General features: G+C 33.3%; 1 protein-coding gene across 6 annotated transcripts in view; it reads right to left on the reverse strand.

Annotated features, from left to right (window-relative positions):
• The window catches only part of ASCC3 (activating signal cointegrator 1 complex subunit 3), a 329,433-nt gene that overhangs the window by 73,786 nt on the left and 228,504 nt on the right, over window positions 1-27,143 (reverse strand). For all 6 annotated transcript variants that reach the window (XM_087865343.1, XM_045806995.2, XM_045806990.2 and 3 more), the window contains 6 exons: window positions 26,837-26,974; window positions 26,639-26,759; window positions 25,345-25,477; window positions 22,249-22,374; window positions 10,659-10,770; window positions 10,331-10,465 (listed from right to left, as the gene is read on the reverse strand). In XM_087865343.1, coding sequence (XP_087721469.1) covers window positions 10,331-10,465; window positions 10,659-10,770; window positions 22,249-22,374; window positions 25,345-25,477; window positions 26,639-26,759; window positions 26,837-26,974 — 765 coding nt within the window. The remainder of the gene's footprint in view (window positions 1-10,330; window positions 10,466-10,658; window positions 10,771-22,248; window positions 22,375-25,344; window positions 25,478-26,638; window positions 26,760-26,836; window positions 26,975-27,143) is intronic.

Raw genomic sequence — 27,143 nt, forward strand, 5'->3', positions numbered from 1 at the left:
GAAAAGAACCACTCATAAGGATTAATGGACAAGAAACTGTTTTGTGAGAAAACAATCAGAAGATATACATCTATATGTAGACTAAATAATGGCTAAATATATGAGGACTAGTGGTGGTCTGATAATCAATAAGTGGGTGAACAATATTATTTATTAAGTATAAAGAAATACAGCCAAATAACAAATTAAGGAAGGATAATTGTACTGTTTTCATTAAAAGCCCCCAAACTTATAAAGTATTATTATTTTTTTAAAGATTTTATTTATTTATTTGACAGAGATAGAGACAGCCAGTGAGAGAGGGAACACAAGCAGGGGGGTGGGAGAGGAAAAAGCTGGCTCATAGCGGAAGAGCCTGATGTGGGGCTCGATCCCATAACGCCGGGATCACGCCCTGAGCTGAAGGCAGACGCTTAACCGCTGTGCCACCCAGGCACCCCTAAAGTAGTATTATTTGTACAGTAAGATTCAATAAACCAGGGAGACGGCTATATATAATTACATTTTAAAACACATATTAAGATACACTTTAATATACTGTACAATAGAGAATTCACAAAAATTTGGTCCCAAACTGTTAACACAGTTTTAAAAAATATACGTTTTTAAGCACATAGTGATTCTGTTGTTGTTCTACATTATTACGTAAAGAAAAAGCCTGGCATGTTAGTTAATCTAAAAGGCTATTATGTCCCTCAGCACCAAGGAGCATGTCTATGATAATTTTTTACTTTTAAAATTCCATGTTTCTAAAATAATGTAATATTGTAGACTCCACTTACACCAATTGGGGGTTGGAAAAGAAACTAGGATTTTTAGTTTTTCTTTTGCGGAAGTGATACTGAAATACACTGAGTTGACTTTAAGTACTGCGAATAATCACACTTATTTACCCACTTGGCAGCTCTGTGAGAACAAAAGGCAGGGTGACATATTTTTAGCTTAAAGAATGTTTTTGCATTTTTTGTATTTGGAAGATACTTAGGACAGGAACCACGAGCCTTTTGGAAAATTTCTAATCATTATTAATTGAGGAAGGAGCTAGCACTGATTTCTGAACTGTTCCACTTGTTGGACCAAAAGGACCTTAAAAATAATTTTAGAGAGCTTAACTTTATTGGGATACTATCAGAAAGATTTTGAGCAGAAACCAATTTCTGGCATATGAAAACTGCATTTTAAAATATTTCATCCAATGCTAAAGTTTTCATTTATTTCTTACTTATTTTTAAAGTTTAAACAAAGTTCTACAAACTCAGAATGAAGTAATGGCTAGAATTTATGGAAGCAATTTTATTCCAGTAATATCATAATCTTTGGTGTTCTTTTTATTTCCCAATGTGATGGTATGTGTATCAATAATTTTTTAAAAAGATTTTATTTATCTATTTAACAGAGAGAGTGCGTGAGCACAAGCAGGGGGAATGGCAAGCAGAGGGAGAAGCAGGCTCCCCACTGAGCAAGGAGCCTGATGTGGGACTCGATCTCAGCACCCTGGAATCATGACCTGAGCTGAAGGCAGAAGCTGAACTGACTGAGCCACCCAGGCATTCCAATAATTCTTTTTGTTTTTAAATTAAAGACTTATTTAATTATTTTGGAGAGAGAGAGAGAGAGAGAGCACGCAAGCGCAGAGGGGCGAGGGAGAGAGGGAGAGAGAGAATCTCTAGCAGACTCCTTGCTGAGTGGAGCCTGATGTGGGGCTTGATGCCAGGACCCTGAGATTATGGTCTGAGCCAAAATCAAGAGTTGGATGCTTAACTGATGGAGCCACCCAGGTGTCCCTGTATTGACAATTCTAAATAGTTATGATATCTGATATCATTAAGTTAAGCAAAGACACCAATGATAAAATATTTTCAAAACTAAATTAATGATGACTTCCTCTGCCAAATGATTCGTGATAGGGCTTCCTGAAAAGTAAACTACCTTGGAGTTTTAGAAACATAATTTATATGATACCATCCAAGATTATACTTGTAATTAAAAAATGTCTAAATGTAGACTCCTTTTGCAAATACTTATATGACTCCCATGACTTACACACCTCCTGCCTATAGGCCAGGCTGGTAACTCTGAGTTTTTGGGGAGAGCAATGTCAGCAACTCTTCTGCTCTGAATGCCATAAGTAGGACTAAACACTTCTCATGCATAGGCAAAGCTATATTAAGCAGCAACAGCCAAGAAACAGGTATTCAGCACAAGCCTATCCCTTGTTTTTATTAGGATCTTTGGCTTCCAGGACAAATCTCCTTAAAAGATATGGGTCTTCTATTTCTTTGGTATTCCCCACAGTACACTGAGTATTGGCTAGAACACTTAGCAAATCTTAATAAATGTTGACAAGCCAAAAGTATTTTTTATAGATAGCTTAGGCTGAGAAGGTTAATGGTTTATTTTATGTACCTCGTGCTTTGTAAGTTTAAATAAAAGGGCAAAATAAGATGCAAGAAGAGGAAAAAGAAAAGTATAAAATGGCAAAGGGAGAAAAAAGGCATTTAAAAGGTTGCCGGGAGATCTGAATTCTAATTCCAACTTTGTCCTTTCCCTACTGAGAGTTGAGTTTTTATATTATTTTTCCATACTGATTGTGTCATCTTGGGCAAGAATAGGTCTTTGTTCTTCAAAAAAATGAGACATTTAACTAGGTGATAAAGAAAGAAATATCAAAGCTATTTATATTTTGATATCTAAAATCATTTCTTAATTAACAACTTTACTTAATCACAAACCATTAGATTCCTAATAATTACTAGTTGTCATTCTGTGGGATATTTTAGGACCCCCCCCCAAATCAAAAATTTAAAACAGGACAAATTTCACATAACATCATAAAACGTTTTATGCTCATCAGAATATAATCAGCTTAAAAATCTTGAAGTAATCTACTGAAGCACAACAAATATATCTGAGACTGAGGTCTTTTACCAGGAAAATATTTCACTTTTCTCTGTGCTGAGGAGACCTTATATGTACAGAAAGCTAGGAAGAAGCTGAGAAATAATGGAGAAGAGGGAAAGTCTCAAGGGAAAGAGACCAAGAGAAGTAGAAAGATAACTTTTTTTCAAGACATTTGCCATCTGTGCCTCTCTAAAAGATGCCAGGCAGCTCCCCAGCCTGAGGGTTAGGGAAGCTCTTCTCACAAACCCTGGAAGATATCCCATTAGGTTTCCCCACCAGGAAGATAAAGAGTAGCAGATGGGAGCCTGCAATTGTCAGGAGGTTATTTGGAAATGGAAGGCCACGAGGTTGGTGGTGCTCACTGTTACTCAGTTAACCTCTCCTTCCTTTCATTCTTCCTTTAATGAACTCTTTAATTTTACATGCTGGGTCCCCTACTGATGCTATTCATATATGGCTTGTCCTTTTTATTTGTTTTGTTTTAAATTTCTCTCTTTTTAAAACAATATTGCTTATTTTTCCAATCTCATGTTTGAGAAAGATATATTTGCAATTTTCCACCAAAAGATTTGTAGTTGGGTCCAAACAGGACAAAATTCAAGCATTAAAAATGCTCTATTACTGAAAATGTTCTATATATGGCCAGAGCAAAGAATCTGTCCGCTTTTAAAGAAAGCAGTATAGAGAACTGCCAAACCTGGAAATTTATTGACATATAAAAATCTTATTGCTCTGGTACTCTTCTAAATTTGGAATGGTTCTATTTTATATTAACATATGAAACCCATACTTTTAGTTAATATCCGACGCTCTGTGAAAAAGTAAGAATTTCACAACTTTTCAGATTGGATATTTGATATATAATCTCATGTTTCTGTGTAGTCACAAGAACCGTAACAACTAAGAATATCTTTTAAAAATATTTATTGAAAATTCTAGAGACAGAATACATTTGGGGCATATTCTGCTTTCTTTCAAAGCTATTAATACAATAGCAACCATATTCGTAAATCTGTTCAAATAAATTTTCCCTAACTTTGAAATATTTTCATTTCTATTATGGTTCTAAAATAGGTTACCTTCTAAAAGTTCACTGAACATATCAAATCATGATCCTTGTTTGCCATGACGACAGGCACTTTCTACTCTAGACGTGGGTTTTCAGTGCCAACATCATTAAGAGATTCTTTAAATTACTTTTTAAATGTCCTTTTCCCTCAGGACTTTCACTTATATCTAATTAGACTACTTACTCCATGCCATGTAATCCCTGTTGCCAAAACTGCTAAATGCTTCAATAAGTAGGAGGAGGGCATCAATGAAGCAAGACAGATGTAATGTCACTGGTTAACAATAGAAGTGTGAAGCAGCTGCCTTAATTATGAAGCTTATTAATTCATGGTGTTAAAAAAAACTTGGCAAGAGTTCTTATAAAATAGCTAAACTTTCCAAATAGCATCATATCGTTTAAAACTTAAAATATATGTTTTTAATAAGAAATATTGCAATAATTATTTTGTCACAGTAATTAACATCTGCATTTAACATCTATAATTATAAGTTACAAGGCCACACATAATTTAAAAGTAATTCTGCTTTTTTAATTAACTTTTTAAAAGTATATACGCTTATACTTCCATGCTTTAAAAATTTTTTACGGTTGGAATTAAAACACTGGATAATGATAAATTATGTCTCGGAGAGGAAGTAAGGTATAGAGAAGGAATTCTAAAGAACTACTCTCTACGAACCTGGAAAAATGTAACCTCATTAAATTTCAATTTCATGATCTGTATATTAACGTTTACCATGAAGCACTGTTTGATGATTACAAATGATGTACCTAAAATGCCGGACATGTAGTAGGTGCTCAGTAAAAGATAGTATTATTTTTTTAATGGATGTATTGGAAAGACAAAATTTAAATAAATGGGTTGCTATTACAGAGTAAGGTCAGTGAACAGAAATAGTTTCAGTACAATCTTTGGCCTTACAGTTTTTAACTCTCATTTAAAGGCAATGACATCTGAAGATGTAAGTTAGAAACAGTTCGATTTCTTAGGAAGAAGAAGAATGAGTAGAAACATAAGTCTCGAAAGAGGTGTTACTAAAAAAAAAAAAAATAGTGGAAGTATATTTTCTTTTTCAGTGTTGACCGAAATAAAAATTTATATATAATGGAGTAATAACAAACAAGATTTAGTTCCTGGAAGTTTAACACACTGCCACATTAAAAACAAACAAACAAAACTCCTCATATTACTTGGAGGGATTCCAAGTATCTAGTGGGCCAAGAGAAAACTCATGTAGATGCCACAGAGGTCTAATCCTAATCCCACCTTCCCTGGACTGTAAAGGAACGATCACCATCTATCCCACCATGTAGGACAGGCACAGTTCCACCTTGTCTTTTAGTTCTTCAGGAGTTTTATCATTAATAAATTCATTCCAGCCCTTTCTGAATCTATGTATTTGGCATGCGCATGTGTGTATCACATTCTCTCTCCCTCTCTCTTGTAATTTTGTCAGTAATGTTCACTATTTTATCATCTGCCCCTACAATGAGCCTCACACGTTATAGGTACAAAATATTTTTTTCAAGAATCAGTATATGGTCTGTGGGTAGAAATATGACTGATAGAATTTAATATAGACCAATGTAGAGAGTAACATATTAAGGATAAAATATATAAATTGTACACACTTCATTTTATGCTTAAGATATTTCCTTTTCTTTTTAAAAGATATTTATTTCTTAAGACAATTTCACTTAGCTTAGCCCCTTACTATTGGGAAGAACTTAGTTTTCAACTTTAAACTCAGAAATTTCCTGTTTGTCCATCCTTTGGTCAAACGGATGATTACTGTCAATATAATACCATTCTGCAAAATACCAGTCTGACCCCAACCATTCTACTGATAAAAGAAAAAGAACAGAATTCAGAAGACAGGGTATACATTAACTTAATGTATGGGTTTTTTTTTTTTTAATCAAACCTGACAATCTTCTTTGAACACTGGAAGAGGGAAGTCTATAGTGCCAAAAACACTGTACAAGGAAGCACGTCAGGAAATGACCTGATTAAGTGCTTTCTCTTCTATTTTTGAAAGAAAATACAGAATCTGGTAAATATTATAATGGCAATAAAATTGCATCCTTAAAAAGAAATTCAGAAAAGTTGACAGTGATATACAAAATGACCAAATAAAGACTAGGAATTCTAATTCATTTAAGTAAAGGAAAAACAACTCTATTGCTAACTATGAGATTCTCTTCTCTAAAGCAAAAAAGGTCTAAAAACAGTTATGAGTTATCAGTTATGATTACGTAAAATCAAGAGATCATTTGAAAATATGATGTTAAATGAAGAGAAATAATATATTTATGTATTTTTAAATGCCTGGTGAAAGTGAATCAATGTCTTAATATTCTTTTTCCTTCTATGATTGGTTACCTTCTAGTTTTTTTTCTCTCTGTGCCAAGTGTAATCAATCACACTGCTACATAGAGAACCTCAAAGAAAATCTAAATGAACACACTTTCTATATTATCATTAATACCAAAGGAAAGAAAAAAAAGTTAAATACAATATGTAACCTAATAAAATGAGAAAACGTCATTCACTGCCAAAATTACACTGATGGAAGTATTAGAGTAAGTTCAAAGTAATACTCAAGAGGACAGAAGTGATCTCAGGAATATCAAATGTCTTTAAAAAATATATATATTAATAAAAAAAGTTTAAAGATGACTTTAGAAACATCAATGACTATCTTTATAAAAGGAGATGCTGGTAGTGAATGAGTTCTAATACTGAATTTTTCAAAAGTATAATGTGACATTATTAAGCATGATAATAACAAAAACAGTAATAATGAAAATAGGCCTTTGAAACTAATGACAGTCCTACTGATTTTCTTTGCCCTGCTGTGTTTATCATCTTGTTCTCCATAGCTCCTGTCTGGCTGCTTTTTTCTCCTGTTTCAAAACCACAAGGAGATTAATATCCATTCTTGGAGGTGAGAGTAAAGATAATGAGGCTATGTAAGTCATTTCGGATTTTTTAGTGTGGTAACAGAAAACATTAAAAAAATACTTTTCAACAACCGAATGAATTCTAGAAATTGCACTGTAATTACCTCAAATCCAATCTTGCTTTACGTTTTAATATTTGTTTGTTAGTTACACATGTTCTCTAGTGAATGGAAAGTAAATCCTACACAAGAAATTAACAAAACAGTGATACCTGCAGATCTCCTTGTCAATGTGAGTCCTACAATTCTAATGCCACAACATCCTCATTCAAAAATTAGTATCACTGAGATATTACAGACTTAGATGCTATCTAGCACAGGCTGAGTTTCTGGCACTAAACACCATAGGATGAAGAGATGACATCATTGTTGCTGTGGAAATTATTAAGGGGTACCCCAAACAATATCTATATAAATATACTGTTGAGTTTATTTACATGATTTTGCAGATGATTTGTTTTGTTTAGTTTCACAAGCATTGACTTTATTTTAATAAAAATAAACCATGAAATGAGTGTAACTGGTTTTAGGCAGTGTAATGGTGGGAAGAAAACAGGCGGCTCAAAGGATGTGGACAGACCTCTTGTTCTGATCAATACCTTTTCAGAGAAGACTGAATAGGATAACAGTTTAATTCTCTTGGTACTGGATATATTTTTGGGTCTTTTTTAGTGGGGTGGAGGGGGATACAGAGTGTAATAGGCATATGGTTTTCATAAACCTTTACAAACAATTTGCATCCAGTCTTTTATTTTTCCTTCATGGATTAGAAGGACAAATATTGCTAAAATGTCTATACTACCCAAAGCAATCTACATATTTAAGCCAACCTCTACCAAAACAGCACCAGCATTTTTCACAGAGCTAAAACAAACAATCCTAAAATTTGTGTAGAACCACAAAAGACCCAGAATAGCCAAAGCTATAGCCAAAGCTAATCTTGAAAGAGAAAACCAAAGCAGTAGGCATCACAATCCCAGACTTCAAGCTGTATTACAAAGCTGTAATAATCAACACAGTATGGTGCTGGCACAAAAACAGACACATAGATCAATGGAACAGAGATCAATGGAACAGAATAGAAAATCTAGAAATGGGCCCATAACTCTATGATCAACTAATCTTAGACAAAGCAGGAAAAGAATATCCAATGGAAAAAAGATAGTCTTGTCAACAAATGGTATTGGGAAAACTAGACAGCCACATGCTGAAGAATGAAACTGGACCATTTTTTTTTTACACCATACACAAAAGTAAATTAAAAATGGATGAAAGTCCTAAATGTGACACAAGAAACCATCAAAATTCTAGAGGCGAACACAGGCAGCAACCTCTCTGACATTAGCCAAAGCAACTTCTTACTAGACACATTTCCAGAGGCAAGGGAAACAAAAGCAAAAATGAACTACCGGGACTTCATCAAGTTAAAAAACTTCTGCACAAAAAAAAAAAAAAAAAAGAAAAAAGAAAAATAAAAAAACCCAACAACTTCTGCACAGCAAAGGAAACAATCAACAAAACTAAAGGCAACCTATGGAATGGAAGATATTTGCAAATGACATTTTTGATAAAGGGCTAGTATCCAAAAATGTGCATCCAGTCTTAACACGTATTTCCTACCTCAATATCTTCCACCTCAGTGTGTATGTGTGTGTGTGTGTCTGTGTGTGTCTGTGTGTGACATGAGAGATAGGACAGTAGTTAAGAACCCATACTTGGGCTACTAGACTGCAAAGTATTCACTTGCTGTGCAACCTTAGAGAGGTTAGTTAACCTGTAAAATGGGATTAATAATGGGATGTTATCAATATAAAATGAATGGTTATTGTTAGGATTAAATGAATTTATTGATGTAAAGTTCCTAGAATAGTACTTAACAGATGAAAAGTGTTCAAAGGTGTTAGCTCTTATTACGTGTGTTCCCAAGGTAGGCATATACTTTTAAATATTAGATTAGATAAATATATCAAGGTAGGTAAATAAGAAAGGAAAATTATATTCTTAAATCTAACAGATACTAGTTTAAAATACTTGCCCAAATTAATTAACCATGATTTTACTGTCTTCTATCCAGATAAATCCTGTTTTTATGACTTTCCAACTAGGAAATAATAAAAACCTCATTCTAGGGATCTAAAAACAATTCTTATTCTTTATATTCTTACTTCAGAAATGAATTTTATAAAAAAATTTTTGACAGCTGCCTCATATACTTTAATTCTCTATTCTTTTCTATAGAGCATATAACAGAAAACTGATGAATACAGGATACATCCATCCATCAATTCATTAATAAATTATTTTCTGACTCACTACAATGTACTTGGCCCTATATTGCACACAAAATCTACACACTAGCTTCTCAAAGGAAAAACACTGAAAAATTGGAAACTGTGAAAGGGATATTGAAGCCGATTGAGAATGATAAGCAAAAGAGGTAAGAAAAAAGCTAATAAGTGAACTACCTCAGAATCAGTGAATGTATAAGAGGACCTTAAAGACATTATACAGTCCAATAGTTCTTACCTCTTTAAAATATTATCAATGTACCTGAAGGGTAAGATAACATATTGTATTCATTTATAACATTTATCTTGACTAATGTGCTAACAAAGTTTTGTGGGAAATTATATTTAAACTCAACAAAGACAGACTACGCTGAAAGGAAAATGGAGAGAATACTCCTAATAGTAATTTTAACTTCAGTATAAAATTTAGTTCTTATCTTCTTGGCCAAAAAACAAAGCTAAACACAGTTTAGTTGTTTTTTTTTTTTTGGTTGTTGTTTTATTTTGTTTTTAACCATGAAATAAATCTGATTATATTTTTATTTTGGAAGGAGGAAAGGGGAGGGAGTTGAACAGTTTTTTTGGCATTAGTTGATTCTAAAAGATCTTAATTGTGTGTCCTGTATTCATCAGTTTTCTGTTATATGCTCTATAGAAAAGAATAGATATATACAGTTATATACAGTTTTCAATTTCAAAAGCAAGCATATTATATATAAATATAAATATATAATTCATTTTTATATATTAAAAACCCATCCTCAGTAACTTTGTAAAGTTATTATATTGAAGGATAGGGTGATCATCTGGCTGCTGAGGATAGCCCAGTTTATACCTATTATCCTGACTTACATATTAACAGTGACCCATCCATTCTCAGAAGTACCCAAGTTTGGATAGTAAATTATATGGGAAAGTTGGTCCAAATATGTTGCTCTGTAGTGATCTTGTTTGATAGGGGAAAGGCTTTATAAACAGTTTCTGCCAAATTTCTAGAGTCACTGGCTGGCAGCAATTTAAGACCCAAAGTAAAAGAGAAGGTATGAAATATATAAGATGTAATCTCTTTATATTAAAAAGCAATGCAATAATGTCATGAAACTCACGCTCAAAATGGAAAGCAATTCTTCAGTACCACATTCAGGTTTCAAGCGCTCTTTGAACATTTTAACTGTTTGGTGCTTCAAATAGTAGTAAGAAGCAATTCGGCCATATGTCAGAGGTTCAATGCTCCGATTATCCTATTTCAAAAAGAAAGATGAGAAGATAAAAAGTACAATAGAAGCACAGGCATTCATAAAATTAGTAGTTCTTATTGCAGGTTGCCTTTGCAACAATTTTGTTAAAATTTCTGGTATTATCATTAGAACAAAAGCCCTACTGTTAAAAAGCTGGGCAATCTTTTCCCTTGGAATGTATATGACTGAGTCATACCTCTCCAATTTCAATACAGTAGGAATGTTCCAATTCTACCAGAGACTTCTCAACCAGACTGGACAGAAATTTGTTCACAGAATCATGGCTCACATCACTCAAATTGTAGTAGCTAGAAAAGAAGCAAGGTCATTATTTGTTTCAAGATAGTTTCTACTAAAATTAGCATTTCAATTTTTTATCATTCTATTTTTTTCAGAATTTCAAAGAACTACACTTATGGCAAATCAAAGAAGTAAAACAACTGCCAACTGCCACTTTCATTGTACAAATCAAAATTCCCATACTAAGATTTGTGGACACCAATGAACAATGATAATACATTAAAATATGTAAGATAAGCAGATAAAATTCAGCATTACATTAGAAAGATACTAACTTTCCAGTGTTAAAACTGGCATTACTTCACTTTGTACATCTACAGCAAATTAAACTTACACACTAGATTTAGAAACAGAAGCATATTATATATAAATATAAATATATAATTCCCTTTTCCATATAAAAACCCATCCACAGTAACTTTATAAAGCTCAAAGAACTATAGATTTGGGTAGCAGATGAATTCTTTTAGGAGATTTTGTCATTTATTGTTCTCCAAATTCTTAATAACTACATGCCACCCTCAATATTGGAAAAGACATCACCAAGCTAACAATAAAGTATTTGAACTAAGCTTTTATATACAAAAAACACATAGGTTCAGCTCTGCATATTTTCCGAGTAAAAGGCTGAGGGACATGCAATTCAACTGAATGCTCTGCCCTCTAAGTCCAGAAGTTTCTTGTCAAATATCTAAGATCGCTAGGAATCTGTGCCTGGGAACCGATTCACAGGGTGACAGAATGCCCCCACGTAACCCCAGATCTCTAATTCCTGGAGGTGAATCCTGTACCTTGGTCAGCATAAAGAATTATATGTCCTATCTCCATCCAAATCCAGTAGCAGGAGTATAAAGTGACCCTAGAACAGACTCATCATTAAACCCCAGCACAAGGGTTGTACTTCTGCACAGGACTAGAAAGGAGGTATTCATAGTCTGGGAAGAAAGTGTTAACAATCTCAAATGGGAGAGGCCTAAAGGAAACCATAACCAGCCAAGTATGGTGGCTTTTTTTCTTTCTTCAAAGGGAAAGATCTGGGGTCAGTATACTGCAAAAATTTACTTAAAAATACATGAAGCAGGGCTTAAATGATGGCATGATATACTTTCAATAGAAAGAGAAGTTTGCACAAATGGCTAGATATACCGATATGAGAGACTCCACTAAGTATTAAGAAGAGACTATTTACCTGGTTAAATAACTGTAAATCATAATTATATGCTGAAGATTTTAATTTTCACAAAAGAGAAATAGCTACTTTCAATCTTAATCTGCAGAGAAATTATTGCCTTTCCTAGAAAAGTTCTTGTCACAGACCAAAATAAAGCAGTATTTATCAACGAACAGGTAAATAAGTATTGAAACCAGCACTGTTGTTAATTTAAACAAAATGTACAAACTTTTATCTAACCAGGCATATAAAGTGAAAAACCAGCATTAGAAACCATTAGAAAATATTTCCTTTATCCTGAAAAATGACTAAAAGAAGTATTAGTTAGAATAGTGTATTCTGCTGTGGAAGGTGAAAATAGAAATTCTGGACATTCAATGCCCCATCAGAGAGATCTCTAAAGCCATTCTAAATTATTAGTAATACTTGCTGTCTTTCAATTTTTTCTAAGAAATGGAATTTATCAGCTAAACTTTCTACAACAGAAGTGTTTATATTTTACATTCTTTTGACTTGCTAAATCTATAAATTTTCCAACACTATTTTCAGCTGTCTGGATTTATATATAGTTGATAAAATTATTTCTAAATTGAAAAAAAAAAAAAACAAACCCAGTGAGATATATGCCCAGGAACTGAATAAGTAGTACAATTTCTAGAACAAGAATCAAATAATTACACAATTAAAATTACAGAAGGAAGCTATTATGAAAATAATATTACCATGAAAAAGAAAACATTAAAAATACCATTTTTGTCTAAAAATTTACTAGGCCATTTGAAAACAAAAAATCTCGCGGACATTTTTGCTAATGATTACCACAAGCCCTTACTCTATAAATACAACTGAATGACAATTTTATCATTTTTTACTTTAGCAAATTTAGTATACTTATAAATAATATTTAAAACCATCTATGATAAAAACTTTCCTTTAAAAATCATAAATTTTTGAAGTATTTTAGCCACTGTTTTATGTATTTACAAGGTATATTCTGATGGGCTAATACCCTTTCTATCTAATGTTTGTCCAAGTTTATTGGGAAGTTTTTAAGACTAGTTTGTAACTTTTATTAGATAAAGTATAGTCAGGGTAAACATTTCTTTAACATTTAAAGTTGGAAAAATGAAAAAAAAAACAATTAAAATTATACCTCTGAGATTACAACAAATTATTTGATGACTACATTATGCATACTCTAACTTGCTAAAAATTAACACATTTCAGAATAATTTAAAAAACTTCCAGATATTTCCTCTTAATATGGTTGTTCTTTTCTAATGCGCTCACCAACACTCTCACAATTGACTTGCCTAAGAGAAGAAATGCAAAAATTCAATTTAAGTAATTGAACTGACATTCAATTTACTCAGTATCAATACTTTTATCCTTAAGGAATCAGGGGTAATTAAAAAAAAATCCTAAAATTGTTTTCTTCTGGCATATGTTAAAGATAACTTTTATTTATTTATAGAAAGTGATAACTTTTAAAAATAGAAAATGCTAGGTAAAATAATACATTCAAGAATATAATAGGAAAATCTCAATTATTAAAAAACTTGTCTTCTATACACCCAACACAAATACTAAAATGCATAATTGTTGTTGTGATGTAACTTCACTGATTTATACTATTATTCTTTGCTAATATTTGACCTAAGTTTACTTACAACATTGTCAAATCCTTATAAAAGTAAGATTTGCTACATCTTAATTAGAAACATAACCTATAAGACACTGTAAACTAAATGTAAATGAATTTATTGTCTAGGTTACATAAAATTTTGAGAGATATTTGGACACTTTTCTGTGAATAAACAATGGAGTTTATATTTACATGATCTCATCAGCATTATATGGCCTTTGCTTCTACTGTGTGAACTTTTCAGTCACTGGGTAATTTCTAGCCTAAATAATTATAAGCATTTAGCTTAAAAGATTATATATCATTAATTTCAATAATCACTTTACTAACTTGAAAAAGCAAGCAACAGCTAAGTAAAAAGGTCTGTTTTCATGTTGCACTCTCCACAGTCCAAAATTTACAATTTACTGGTTATTAAAACAGAAATATTACACAACTGTTTAATTACAGATAAAGGATACAATGTATTTTCATGTTCCCTGCATTGGATCATCAAGTCATTATCTTCTCTCTGCCATAAACAGACAGCCTACCTTTTTGTCAGCACGCTATTTCATTTATTTCACAGAGAAACCCAGTTTCACAATAATTGACTTGTCAGAAGCTCTAATTTATGAGGCTGAGCTCTGTAAGATTTCTCTATATTGGACTCAACCTGCACACAAGCAGGGTTGAATATTTACAATGCTGTTAACAGGTGCTGAGTTGTTTAATGATTCTAATAGCCAGAAGCGTACTGAGAAAGCCAGCGGGATCACAATTACAGGCTGTTTGAACACAACAATTACTAGTCCCCTGGGAGGTGTGAAAGTCAAAGGCAGTTTGATACTGACAGCATCTAGCACATGGGCTAGACAAGCTAACTTCTATTAGCAGTCCATTGGGGAAAAGTCATAACAAACCTCTCCCTCTCATAAAAATTTACAAAGTTCATTAAATTTAAACAATCCAAAAGGTAAAACAACTTTAAAAAATGATCTTTAAAAGATCTCATCAAAGGACAAACAGGAATACCACACATGAAACCTCAAGTTATCTTTTGGCAACCGTTAATAAGGATGAAATTTTGCTGGTTGGGAATGAAAGAGATTTTATTGTAATCGAAAACATAGATAAAGTTACACCAAACAGTCTGGATTTAATGTGAATAGTGGCAGCCATTTCCTGTTTCGTTATTGTAAACCTGGCCAGAGATCTTGCTGGGAAATTTTTCATCAGTCTTGAAATGCTGCGGCTATAACTGTCAGGACTGGGAAGTCATTTGTTACAGCACCATGTTTTTTTATGTTCAGATTATGCAGCAGTAATAATGACACAAATAATGAAAGTGGTTGCAGGGACAGCTGAAACTACCACAACATTTTTTGTCCTAGAAATGTTTAAAAGCTTTCTCAGGGGAAAACAGAGAGTAAAATTGAACATTCAAATTGAATCCAGAACTCAATTTGGAATATATTATATTTCATGATGCACCAGTACATGTGTTTATATACATTTGAACACACTAATGTAATGTGTGTCTATATATTTATGAACATAAATATATATCTTTATATGCACGTGCATATATTTGCATATATATATACGGATCACACACACACGAGAATATATAGACACATAGAGAACAATCCAGGAACAGTGGCAGAATCTTTGTCAACATAAGTTCTACTTTTGGTGGTGGTGTGCTGGGGGTACTTTAAAGTAGTATGATTAAATGAAGGGGGCTGGAGAATTGGGTCATATTTAATATCTATGTATGACTTATTCTGAAAGTGGTCTTTGTCTTTGTTATTTTCAATAAACCTCACTTTTTCCTTGTAACACATATGTGCATGTATATATGCCTATTCCACCCAACCAAAAGTCAAAAATGTCAATTTATGACACTGAATAATAGGGAGTATTAAGGATAAATTAACTACACATGATATAAGCCCTTCATTTGAGACAATGATTTTGGCTTCCTTAAAACTTCTAATAAATTTAAAAATAAATAGGAAGAATTTACCAATTTCCTGAACTCTTGTGCCTTTCTTTACTTCCAGATTATGGAACAGGTGATTTTGACACAGACAATAATAAGAAGATGATCAGAAAATACAATCAAGGGCCAATCAGAAAGAAAATTGTAGAGCTTCACTATAGCAGACTATTTTAAATAAAATACATAAATCATTAAAATTGATTTAGGCGCATGTTCTCATTTTTATCCAGATGTAAAGGTATAGATATTAAAACTGACATTTTTTTTTGCATCAAATGAACAAAATTTGTATGGTATGATTTCCGTAAAGAACATATTTTCCAGCATAGCACTGGAAGGAGAAGTGAAGAGGGAGTGTGGATATGTGGGTTCTGGACCTGATAATGAGCCTGGGGATGAAGACTGTGGCCCCTGGAGCCAGAGTGCCTGAAATCCAGGGCTGCCTCTGCTACTCAGGGGCTGTGTGATTATGGGCAAGTTGCTCAATCTCCCTGTGCTTCAGTTCCTTCATCTATAAAAATGGGGACCATGATAATACTAAATGAGTTAGGTTCTCAAAACAACAACTCGAGTATAGTAGATAATAAATAACATTAGTGTATGTCTTTGTTTCTCACATTATTAATTTCAATTTTTACTTTTATAAATTTCCTTCTTGTATTTTGCTAAGTTTCCTCTAGTTCCTAGAGATGAATGCTTATTTTGTTTTCAAGCATTCATGCTCTCTTGTCAATGCTCTAAAGATATGAATACTCCTTGCAATTGCGCTTTGACTGAAATTCACTGACTTTGTTATATATTACTTTTTATTATTTTTTAATAGCTCTAGTCTATACCTTTAAAATAAAATTTCGCCTTCCACTAGAATAAGAATAGTTAAATCCCAAGCAGGTAGATTGCCTTTGCCATCCTTTTTCTTGTTATTTCTGGTATTATTGCATTATGCACTGGGAATGTAGCCTTATGATCTCTATATTTTGAAATACACTGAGATGTTCTTTGTGGTCTAGTACATGGTACATTTTTATAAATCAATTTTGATGAGTGTATGCAAGTAGGCTTATTCTTTTGGGGTGGGGGGAAGAAATATAAAGATACACATAAATATTCAAAGATATGTTATTCAAATTCTCTATTTTACAAAGTACCTTTATCTCTTTGGCATGCTGATTTTCAAGAGATGTGCTTAAGCCTCTTAACATGATTGTAATTTAGTTAACATCTTAAATTTCTATCAGTTTTTGCTTTCTGTATTTCGATGCTATGTTTTTAGTTACCTAAAAATTTGTAAACTACTATAACTATTTAGTGATTGTGCTTGCTATCAATATGAACCATTCTTCATTGTCCTTTTTAGCCTTTCTTTTCTTTGCCTTGAATTTCATTTTCTCTGATTTTAATTTTGCAACTGTTCCTTTCTCTGTTATTGTCCTTTATGTCTTCTTTCAATCCTTAACTTTCAACTTCTCTGTATCACTTTAATTTGATGTTTCTTACAAATCATGTCTAGCTGGATTTAAAATAATTGAATCTAAGAATTTCTTTCAACAAGTAAGTTTAAATTATTTTTAGCATTTATGATTATAATTGACCAGACTTAAGCTACTAATAGATCCTGTCAGTCCTTTACTCCAAAAGTTTTTTTGCTGTTGTTGGTAGAGTCCACATACAAGTGACAACATACAGTATTTATCTTTCTCTGCTTGACTTATTTAACTTAGCATAATGACCTCCAGGTCCATCTATATTGTTGCGAATGGCAGGATTTCCTTTTTTTTTTTTTTTTGGTGAATAATATTTCAGTGTGTGTGTGCACGTGTGTGTGTATCATGTCTTTATCTCTTCAACCACTGATGAACACTTGGGTTGTTTCTAGGTGTTTGCTATTGTAAATAATATTGCAATGAACCCGGGAGTGCAGATATCTTTTTGAGATAGTGATTTTTTTTTAAAGACTTTATTTATTTACTTGACACAGAGAGTGAGAGAGCACAAGCAGGGGGAGCAGTAGAGGGAGAAAGAGAAGCAGCCTCCTTGCTAAGGGGGGGAGCCTGATGTGGGGCTTGATCCCAGAACCCTGGGATCATGACCTGAGCCAAAGGCAGATGCTTACACATCTGAGCCACCCAGAACTGTTTTCCACAGTGGCTGCCTCAATTTTAATTCTTACCAACAGTGCAAAAGGGTTCTCTTTTCTTCACATACTCAACAAACACTTATTTCTTGTCTTTTTGATAATAGCCATGCTAACAGGTGTGAGATATCTTATGGTTTTGATTTGCATTTCCCTGGTGATTAGTGATGTTAAGCACCTTTTCATGTAGCTACTGACCACCTGTATGTCTTCTTTGGAAAAATGTCTATTCAGATCCTTAGCCCATTTTTTATTCAGATTGTTATTTTTCTATTCAGTTGTATGAATTCTTTATATATTTTGGATATTAACCTCTAATCAGATATACGATTTGCAAATATTTTCTCCCATTTGGTAGGATGCCTTTTCATTTTGCTAGTTTCCTCTACTGCATAGAAGCATTTTAGTTTGACATAGTCCTACTTGTTTATTTTTGCTTTTACTGCCTTTGCTTTTGGTGTAGAATCTAGAAAGTCATCACTAAGACCAATGTCAAGGACATTACCTTCTAGGTCTTTTAGCAGTTTTATGGTTTCAGGTTTTACCTTCAAGTCTTTAATCCATTTTGAGTTGATTTTTGTGCATGGTGAAATATATGGGTCCACTTTCATTCTTTTGTATGTGAATATCCAGCTTTCCCAATATTACTTATTAAAGAGACTATACTTCATCATATACTCTTGGCTCCTTTGAGTAAATTAATTGACCATATATGTGTAGGCTTATTATTGGGCTCTGTTCTATTCCATTGATCAATGTGTCTGTTTTTATGCTAATACCATACTGTTTTAATTATTATACCTTTGTAATATGATTTGAAATCAGGAAATGTGATGCCTCCAGCTTTGTTCTTCTTTCTCAGGTTTGCTGTGGCTATTTGAGGTCTTTTGTGGTACCATACAAATTTTAGGATTGCTTGTTCTCTTTCTGTGAAAAATGTCATCATGGCCCTTCAAAAAAATTTATTGCTGTACCTATTCTGGACTGATTAATTCACATGGCAACAGCTGGGGCACGGGTTTCTACTACAGGATAACAATGACAGTCTTAGTATTAACCTAGCTAGGCATCTCAAAATATGTTCAGGTGATTACTCTAAAGGAACTAGCAACTTCATGAGGACAGTCAAGAGTGTATAGACCACCACCTTCTGAAAATTAATTTACATGCATTTATCAATATATGACTGGACTTTTAAGACTGTTATAACTTGGATGGCTATAAGGGCTGGAGAGGACACTACAGGCAGGCAAGGAGCTACAGCAAAAGCATAAAGGTGTGAGGAATATACTCTTACCTAGGGGTGGTATGGGTTAATGTTTCCTTTGGTGGTGTTGGTGGTGGTAGTAGGGGATACCTAGTTTTTATTTGGGGCAGCAAGAGGGCAGGAAAAGCAGCTGCCACAACAACCAAGTACCCTAAGCTAATGTATCCTTTGACTCCCAGTGCTAGAATCTTCCCCTAGCAAAGACGGCACTCAGGTAAAAGTAGGTGAGGCAATGTGATCTACAGAAGACTCACTATCTACATGCACTACAATCATATGAGAAGATACCCTAAACTTTCAACACCACGAAGTCCCCAGGCTCAGAGGCTCCGTATAATTTCTTTAAGTTATAAATCAAGTACATCCCCTCAAGATTTCATCTTTGTCCACTGTGCCAACCTCCCCCAAACTTCTTGTTCTGTCCTTAATTAATACTGTTTATTATAGTTGCATGTGGATTTTTCCCACCACATTAATATTAAATAGAAGGTAGTCTGCAACCAGAACAACAGGGAGTGATGTCTGTTCTGGTTCCCTCTTGGTAGCACCCAAACAAATGGACATTCTACAAAATAACTGGCCAGTATTCTTCTAACACATCAAGGTTACGGTAGACAAATACTGAAGAAACATCATACATTAGCGTGAATTAAGGAGACAGAACTAAATGCAATGCAGGGCACCAAATTGGATCCTGGACAGAAAAGGACACCAGTGGGACAACTGACAAAAATCTGAATAAAGTTTATAGATTAAATAGTACGACATAAATGTTAATTTCCTGGTTTGGATAACCGTGCTACAGTCATGAAAGATGTTAACATTTGAGGTAGCTGGGTGCAGGCTATACAGTGTCTGTTTTTGCAATTTTTTTAAAGTCGCAAATTGCTTCTAATTGAAAGTTAAAATTTGTGTTTTTTTAAGTTTAAGAAAAGTAGATGCACACACAAAGTTCAGTGTATCTGTGGATTCAGTAAAGAACTCTAATTTGCTAAAGAACTCAATTTAAATTTGAACTCAATTTGAACCAGTTTTAAGAACTCAGAGAATTATTCCCTTGTTTGCTAATCAGAGAACTGACAAATGATTAGGTTCTTAGTCTCTAAGATTCTTTAGGATGGTAGGGACCAGGAAAGCAACTGGAATCACAGCTCACTAATCAACATTAATTATGTTCTTCAAAATGAAGACAAAACTTAGAAAGACTTTAATGCATGTATTTGATTCTCAACATGATCCTGTGAGGGAGGTAGGCTATGACTCATTTTCCAGACGAAGAAAGGGAAGCTGAGAGGTGAAGTGACTCAAAGTCAAACAGTAAAGGGCAGTGCTAAAACAGGAATTAGTGTTCTGATTCCATGTTCAAATCTCTTTCCACAATATTAATCGCTTCTACCTTTTATGACATAAGAAAAAGAAATACTTCTACAGTTATACACCAAGCCACTCATTTCTCTAAAAAAAGAGTTGAGGGGCGCCTGGGTGGCACAGCGGTTAAGCGTCTGCCTTCGGCTCAGGGTGTGATCCCGGCGTTATGGGATCGAGCCCCACATCAGGCTCCTCCACTATGAGCCTGCTTCTTCCTCTCCCGCTCCCCCTGCTGTGTTCCCTCTCTCGCTGGCTGTCTCTATGTCTGTCGAATAAATAAATAAAATCTTTAAAAAAAAAATAAATAAAAAAAGAGTTGAGTCAGAAAACTTATGGTGTTAAGTCCTGGCTTTATGTCAAAGTAGTTGTGGGATCCAGAGCAAGTCACTTCAAGTTTCCAACCTCCCTTTCTTCAGTATCAAACAAGAAGGTAGGACCAGAGTACATGTAATGTCTATCCCAGTATACCTTCCACAATTCTAATCCTGTGATCTATTTGCTATGGTAAAGTTGCAGTGTTGGATGACTACCTCACTAATTTTGTAGTCATGTTCCCAAATGATATCTTGTATCTAATCCAGAGGCCCTAAGAGCTGAGGAAACAGAAAACTGTCACCATATTTTCAAACTCTGATCTATGTGAGTAGAAATGTTGGCTGAAACAAGAGACAAATTTCTTAAGGTACCAACAGGTAAGATTTGGTAATAATATTTTCATCATGATCTCTCTGTTCAAGACCTTATAATGCCTTGATATTTCCTAATATATCAGGAATGTCCCCATCTCTGGCCCCTCCTTCCATTCCTTCTGCAACTGTTGAGGTCTTATTCACCTTTCCTATTAAATAGCTTCCTAACTGGTCTTCCTGCTTTAAATGTCTCCCCATTCCAGCTCATTCCCTACCATTGTATCATAGTGTCATAAGGACTAAAACAAAACGAAACCTAATTTGGGGATATTAAACCATGTTTAAAAACTCACCAATGCCAATAGGATCGGATGTAAACTCCTTAGCATGACATACAGGACATTTACTCTCTGGTGCTTGGCCCACTTTCTGGTCAAGACAATATTTTGATATCCATACTCTTAAACTCTGGCTATATCAAACATCTTGGCACTCTACAAACGCCCTTTCAATCCACAAGGGCCTATGTCCGTTATAGTATTTTTGTGCCTCTTACCTTTTCTACTCCTGCTCCAGATTCAAAATTGGTTGAAGTATCACCTCTCTGTGAAGATTTTACTCTCATAGCCTTAATACAGTGCTATTAGAACACTTATGATTTACAATGTAATCATTTATATGTCTTTTTCCCCATTAAAAGATCAGCCATTGAAGATAGGGGATAATGTACACTAATTTTTACCCTCAAAATCTACATAACATTCAACAAATAGGTGCTCAGTGAAGAAGATCTACCTATACTGCCTGAAAGGAAAAGATTCTTATTTTTTTCCTCCTGCAGGGTTCTTATTAACCATTACAGATGCCTCACAAACTCCTCCCTCTACAACTGCATAAGCCTCACTCTTCTCTGAATTCCAACTGTACCTAAGGTAGTAAGTACCATCCAGTTTAGCACATTTCTTAATGAATTCAGGTGTCCTGTCTCCCTTACTACAGAGCCAACTCCTCAAGGATATCCTAAGTTAACTAAAATAAGCTACGTAATAAATGCATACCATTATTCATTTTCAAATATATCATGATATGTTGTGATATCAGAGATATCATGTGATTCCTTGGGAAAATTCATAGGCCTAGAATGCCCAAAGTTCTGACTTTTTTGTTATGTACTGAAATTTAGGAATTATTACTTTTTAAAAAAAGATTTTATTTATTGGGATTATTACTTTCAAATATAATTTCTTTCAGTGCAAAACAAAACGACATATAGTTGCCCTGCACTTACCTGGGGTTCATGATAAGACGTCGGAAAAAGTAGGTCCAAGTGATATAATCCATTGCATCTTGCTTAGATGTAATTGTACCACCAGCAATCTCTGCGTTTAAATGGTCAGACAGCACTCCCAATAAGCTATATAGTGAACAACACATGGTAAACATACATGAACACTAAATGAAACACACTTTATCTCACATAGCAGGCTGATGGAATGGGGCTAGTAACTTTCAGGAGAAGATGAGAGCCAAGAGGAGAAAGGTAAGAGTGGGCAACAGATGTAACTTAGAGAGTAGGGAAGAGTATACCTATGGGGTATTAGAGTAAGTATCGAATAATACTGAGGCTGATGAAAGGAGAGTTGGCAAGAAAGAGATGACAGTTATAAGAGAGTAAAGATATATATTCCTTTCATTTATTCAGTGAATGTTAAGTTCCTAGTCATATGAAACATAATTGTGCTGGGTGTTGTAGAGTATTTAAAGATGATCAGATGTGTTCAAAAACTAGCATAACATAATGTTCATTTTAGTTTCTTATGTAAAATGCAAAAAAAAAAGGGAAGCAGTGTCCAAGAAGAGAAAAGGCTAAATAAATTATGTATACATGGGACAATATGCAGGTATTAAAAATAGATTTTTTTGCAAAGGATGTTTTAAGAACATGAGAAAATGGTAATAAATTGAATGACTGAAACGACAACAACAACAACACAAGTTTCTATATTACTCTCAATACACCAGTAGCTGAGTATAAATCTGTATACTCAACTGGGAGAGCAACTTGGCAATATCTATTTGAACGATCACTATGACCCAGCAATTTCACTTTTCACTGTCACCTGCCAGAGAAATATTTACAGACGAGGGTAGAGAAGCAAATTACTTCACTGTGATACTGTATGTAAGAAAAATATAGGAAACTCTTGAAAGGCCCATTAATAGAGAAGTTAATATATAAACTATGGAATAATCCATGATAGGTAAGTATTAATAATAGTCATATTAAGGTACAAAATTAAATTTTTTAGTTAGCTACTGAAATATACATGCAGAAAATTACAAAAATCATACACGTACAACTCAAGTAATTTCACAACGTGAACATACTGTGTAATCAATACTAAGATCAAGTATCACCAGTTTCCCCAGAAGCCTTCCTTTTGTGCTGTTTAGTTATTATCCTTGTTCAAAAGGATATTCTGACTCTTATTTCTATTCTTTACCTTATTGCAGTGGCTTGGGCTTCTAGTACAATGCTTACTGGAAGTGGGGAGAACAATATTCCTGTATCATTCCCTATCTCAAATGGGAAACTTTCAGTATTTCATTATTAACTATGATGTTTGCAGTAGATTTACTCTTTATCAGATTAAGGACACTTCCTTATATTCCTGATATTCCTGTTTGCTAAGAGTTTTTAGTATGAATGGGTGTGCAATTTTTTCAAATGCTTTTTTTTTAATCTATGAAATATGATTTTCTCTTTTTCCTAATGTAGTAAATTATAGTAATTTATTTTCAAATAATAAATCAACTTCACATTTATAAAATAAATTACACATAATTTGATTTACTAATATTGTTTAGGATTTCTATATTTATATTCATGAGAATTACAGGTTTGCCAATGTTCCCTTTTGGTAAATTTCTTATCAGGTTTTGGTATCAAGGCTACTCTGATCTTATAATATGAGTTGGTAAATAGTCTTGTCTTCTCTACTATTAGGAAAAGTTCATTTAAGACTGATGTTATTTCATCCTTAATGTTATGAAGTAGCAAAGCATCTGAATCAGATTTCTCTGTGGAAAGATTTTAAATTTCAGATTCAACTGTTTTGATAAATAAGAGACCATTTAGATTTCTATTTCTTTTTATATCAGTTTAATAAGTTTTTTAAAATGAATTTTACCATTTGATCTAAATTTTAAAATTATTTGCATAATGTTTTTCATATCTTTTTAATGCCTGTGATCTTTTTGTTCCTAATATTATTTTGTTCATTCTTTCTCTCTCTCTCTTTTTGATAAGACTTAAAGGTTTATTGATTTCATTCTTCTTTTCAAATAACTTTTGACTTTGTTAATGTTTTTCTAATGTATATTTGATTTTAATTCTTTGATTCTTGCTCTTAGCTTTCTTATCTTCTCCTTTCTTTTGAGTTCAATTTGTTAACATTTTTTCAAATTTTTGAGATGGATATTTAGATCATTATTCAGGCTTTCTTTTAAAACATACATATATATTATTACATATATTTATATATAACACATATATATTATATATAGGATCATAAATTTTTTCTTAGCACGGTGTTAACTGCATCCATGTTTTTTTATTTTCTAAATTAAAAAAAACTGAACATTAGCACTTAGAATAAAAACTCCAATGACTATTTACACTATCACTTAGAAACGTGTCATCTTTTGCAGTTAGAACACAGTATATTGAAAAAGACAACAAAAGATAGCAAGTGATAAATGTTATAAATAAAAAGTATATAACTCTGAGGGAGAAAGGCTATTTTCCACTGAGAAAATGAGGGAAGCCTTTGTCAAAGGGATAGTTACTGGGCCACAAAGTATGTGATAATTCTGAAATAACGCAGTAAGTCTAAATTACTCATTACAAGTCCCTTTATTCTGGATATTTCTTTATTAACTACATTATAAAAACACACATCAAACTAAAACTTTAATAAATGCTTACTATGTGATAGACACTGTTATAAGCACTATACATTAGTATGTAACCTATCAGATAGCTAGTGTTGCTACTATCTCCATTGTACAGATAAGTGCACTAAGGCATGGAGGAATAGAATAACTTGCTGAAGGTCAAGAAGTAAGTAGAGGAGCTCAGATATGAACCCGGGTTGTCTGGCTCCAGAGTTCATGTGATTCGACACTGCAGTACACTGATTCTTTTAAAAGGTTTTTTAAAAATGTAATTATAATTGAATTCTAATAGTGATAATTCAGTTTCATTTCAAATAATTCTTTTGAATTAGAACTTCTACTGACTTTTATCTAATAAAATATCATGAGATAAATATTAACTTGCTATGACATGAATCTATTTAAATTAATTTACAGCAAGATTTACCTTGACTCTACTGGGAAAGGTTCATAAAGAAATTTTTTGTAAAAGTCTTTCTTTATATCATGAACCAGAATTACAGCTTTGCCTTGGTCATCAAATTGAGGCCTCCCAGCACGCCCCATCATCTGGAGTACATCTATAAAAAAGAGAAGAAGAGGTATTCCGCAACACGGCAGATAGCACAGGTATATTTAGTGATTACAGCATGTTTTGACAACACAACAAAATAACAAAGAATACAGAGTATTTTGAGAGTGTGCATATTATCTCTGATGCCTACGGTTGAGTTCCCTAATAATTAATCAATTCATTATGACAGGAAATTGAATCCCCCAAAATGGTCTCTCTTACTATTTGTAAAAGTAAGAATGATGTTTCCTTTAGTTAAATGTTTAAGAATGCTGTTTAAGAGTTATTACTGGGGTCCCTGGGTGGCTCAGTTGGTTAAGCATCTGACTCTTGGTTTTGGTTCAGGTCATTGTCTTAGGGTGGTGGGACTGAGGCCCACGTGGGACTCCCCCCTCAGCATGGAGTCTGCTTGAGATTCTCTCCGTTTCCCCCCGCCCCCCCTCCTGTGCGCTCTCTCTCTCAAATAAATAAAATAAATAAAATCTTTAAAAGAAGTTATTATTATTTTAATTAAACAAGAAAAAGTAAGACATATATGGGTAAATCTCTTTAGCAGATTACTTTGATTATTTTTCCCCAGGAATGGACCCCATGAGTCCATTTAGGCCTCACCTTCCTCCTTCTTATGGTATAAATATGTTCCTTCTTTTATACTGCAAGAATCTCTGAGGTAAAAAATGATTTAGAAATAATATAGCTTTACATGTAATCCTTGAGTGGAAATACACACAGTATATTTCCCTCTTCAGAACTCACTGACAATGCTTTTATCAAGTTTTAAAATATGCTAAAGCATGTTCATGGACACAAACCCTTGGGTTCTAGAAGTGCCATGGAAGTATTTCTAGTAAAACAGATTTAAAATTAAACAGTATAACGTTTCACTATAATTTATTAAGTCACTAATAACTACCAAACAGTACTTTTTATCTATTTGTGAATTTGAAACCATTAGTTATGCTTTTGATATTCATTAACAAATTAGGTGCGTAAAAGTAAATAAAACGGCTCAATACTTTGAACAGTATTTGGATTGGAAGCAAAAATTTACAATTTGCTCATCGTATGTTCATATGTGATCAACTCACTACAATTCAATTCATGCAAATTCAGATTATTAAGGCTAAAATAGAAGCTTAATATATCTGTAAATTTTTAAAAATATTACCTGTAATGGGAAAATCCACATAACGTCTTGTTTTTCCATCATAATATTCTGTTCCCTTAATAATTACTAAATGAGCTGGAAAGTTTACACCCCAGGCTAGTGTACTTGTAGCAATCAGAACCTAGAAAATAAAATATATTTAACTAAAATATAACTTTTAAGTTACATTTAAGTTTCTGTTTATGAAAAATAAAATACCTGAACTTTACAGTTTACAAACAGCTCCTCTACTGTTTTTCGGTCCCTCTCGTGTAGTCCAGCATGATGCATTCCTATTCCGAAAGCAAGTGTCAGCTTCAGGTTGGAATCTCTTAGCGTTCCAATGATGTTCTCCATCTGCAAATAAAAGCACAATGACAGGATGTAGGTTTATTAGCTTTGAAATTTTCATTCTAAGATTATATTTGACTAATTTTGTTTTTTATTCTTATACTACATAAGCAAAAATAAAGGCCTCATCTACAGTTATGATTAAAGTTAAATTGAAAAGAATATCTAGTTAGTG

Source organism: Ursus americanus, chromosome 11, assembly GCF_024610735.1.
Source record: "Ursus americanus isolate L20-20 chromosome 11, mUrsAme1.1.p, whole genome shotgun sequence".
In the NCBI taxonomy this organism is placed as follows: Eukaryota; Metazoa; Chordata; class Mammalia; order Carnivora; family Ursidae; genus Ursus; species Ursus americanus.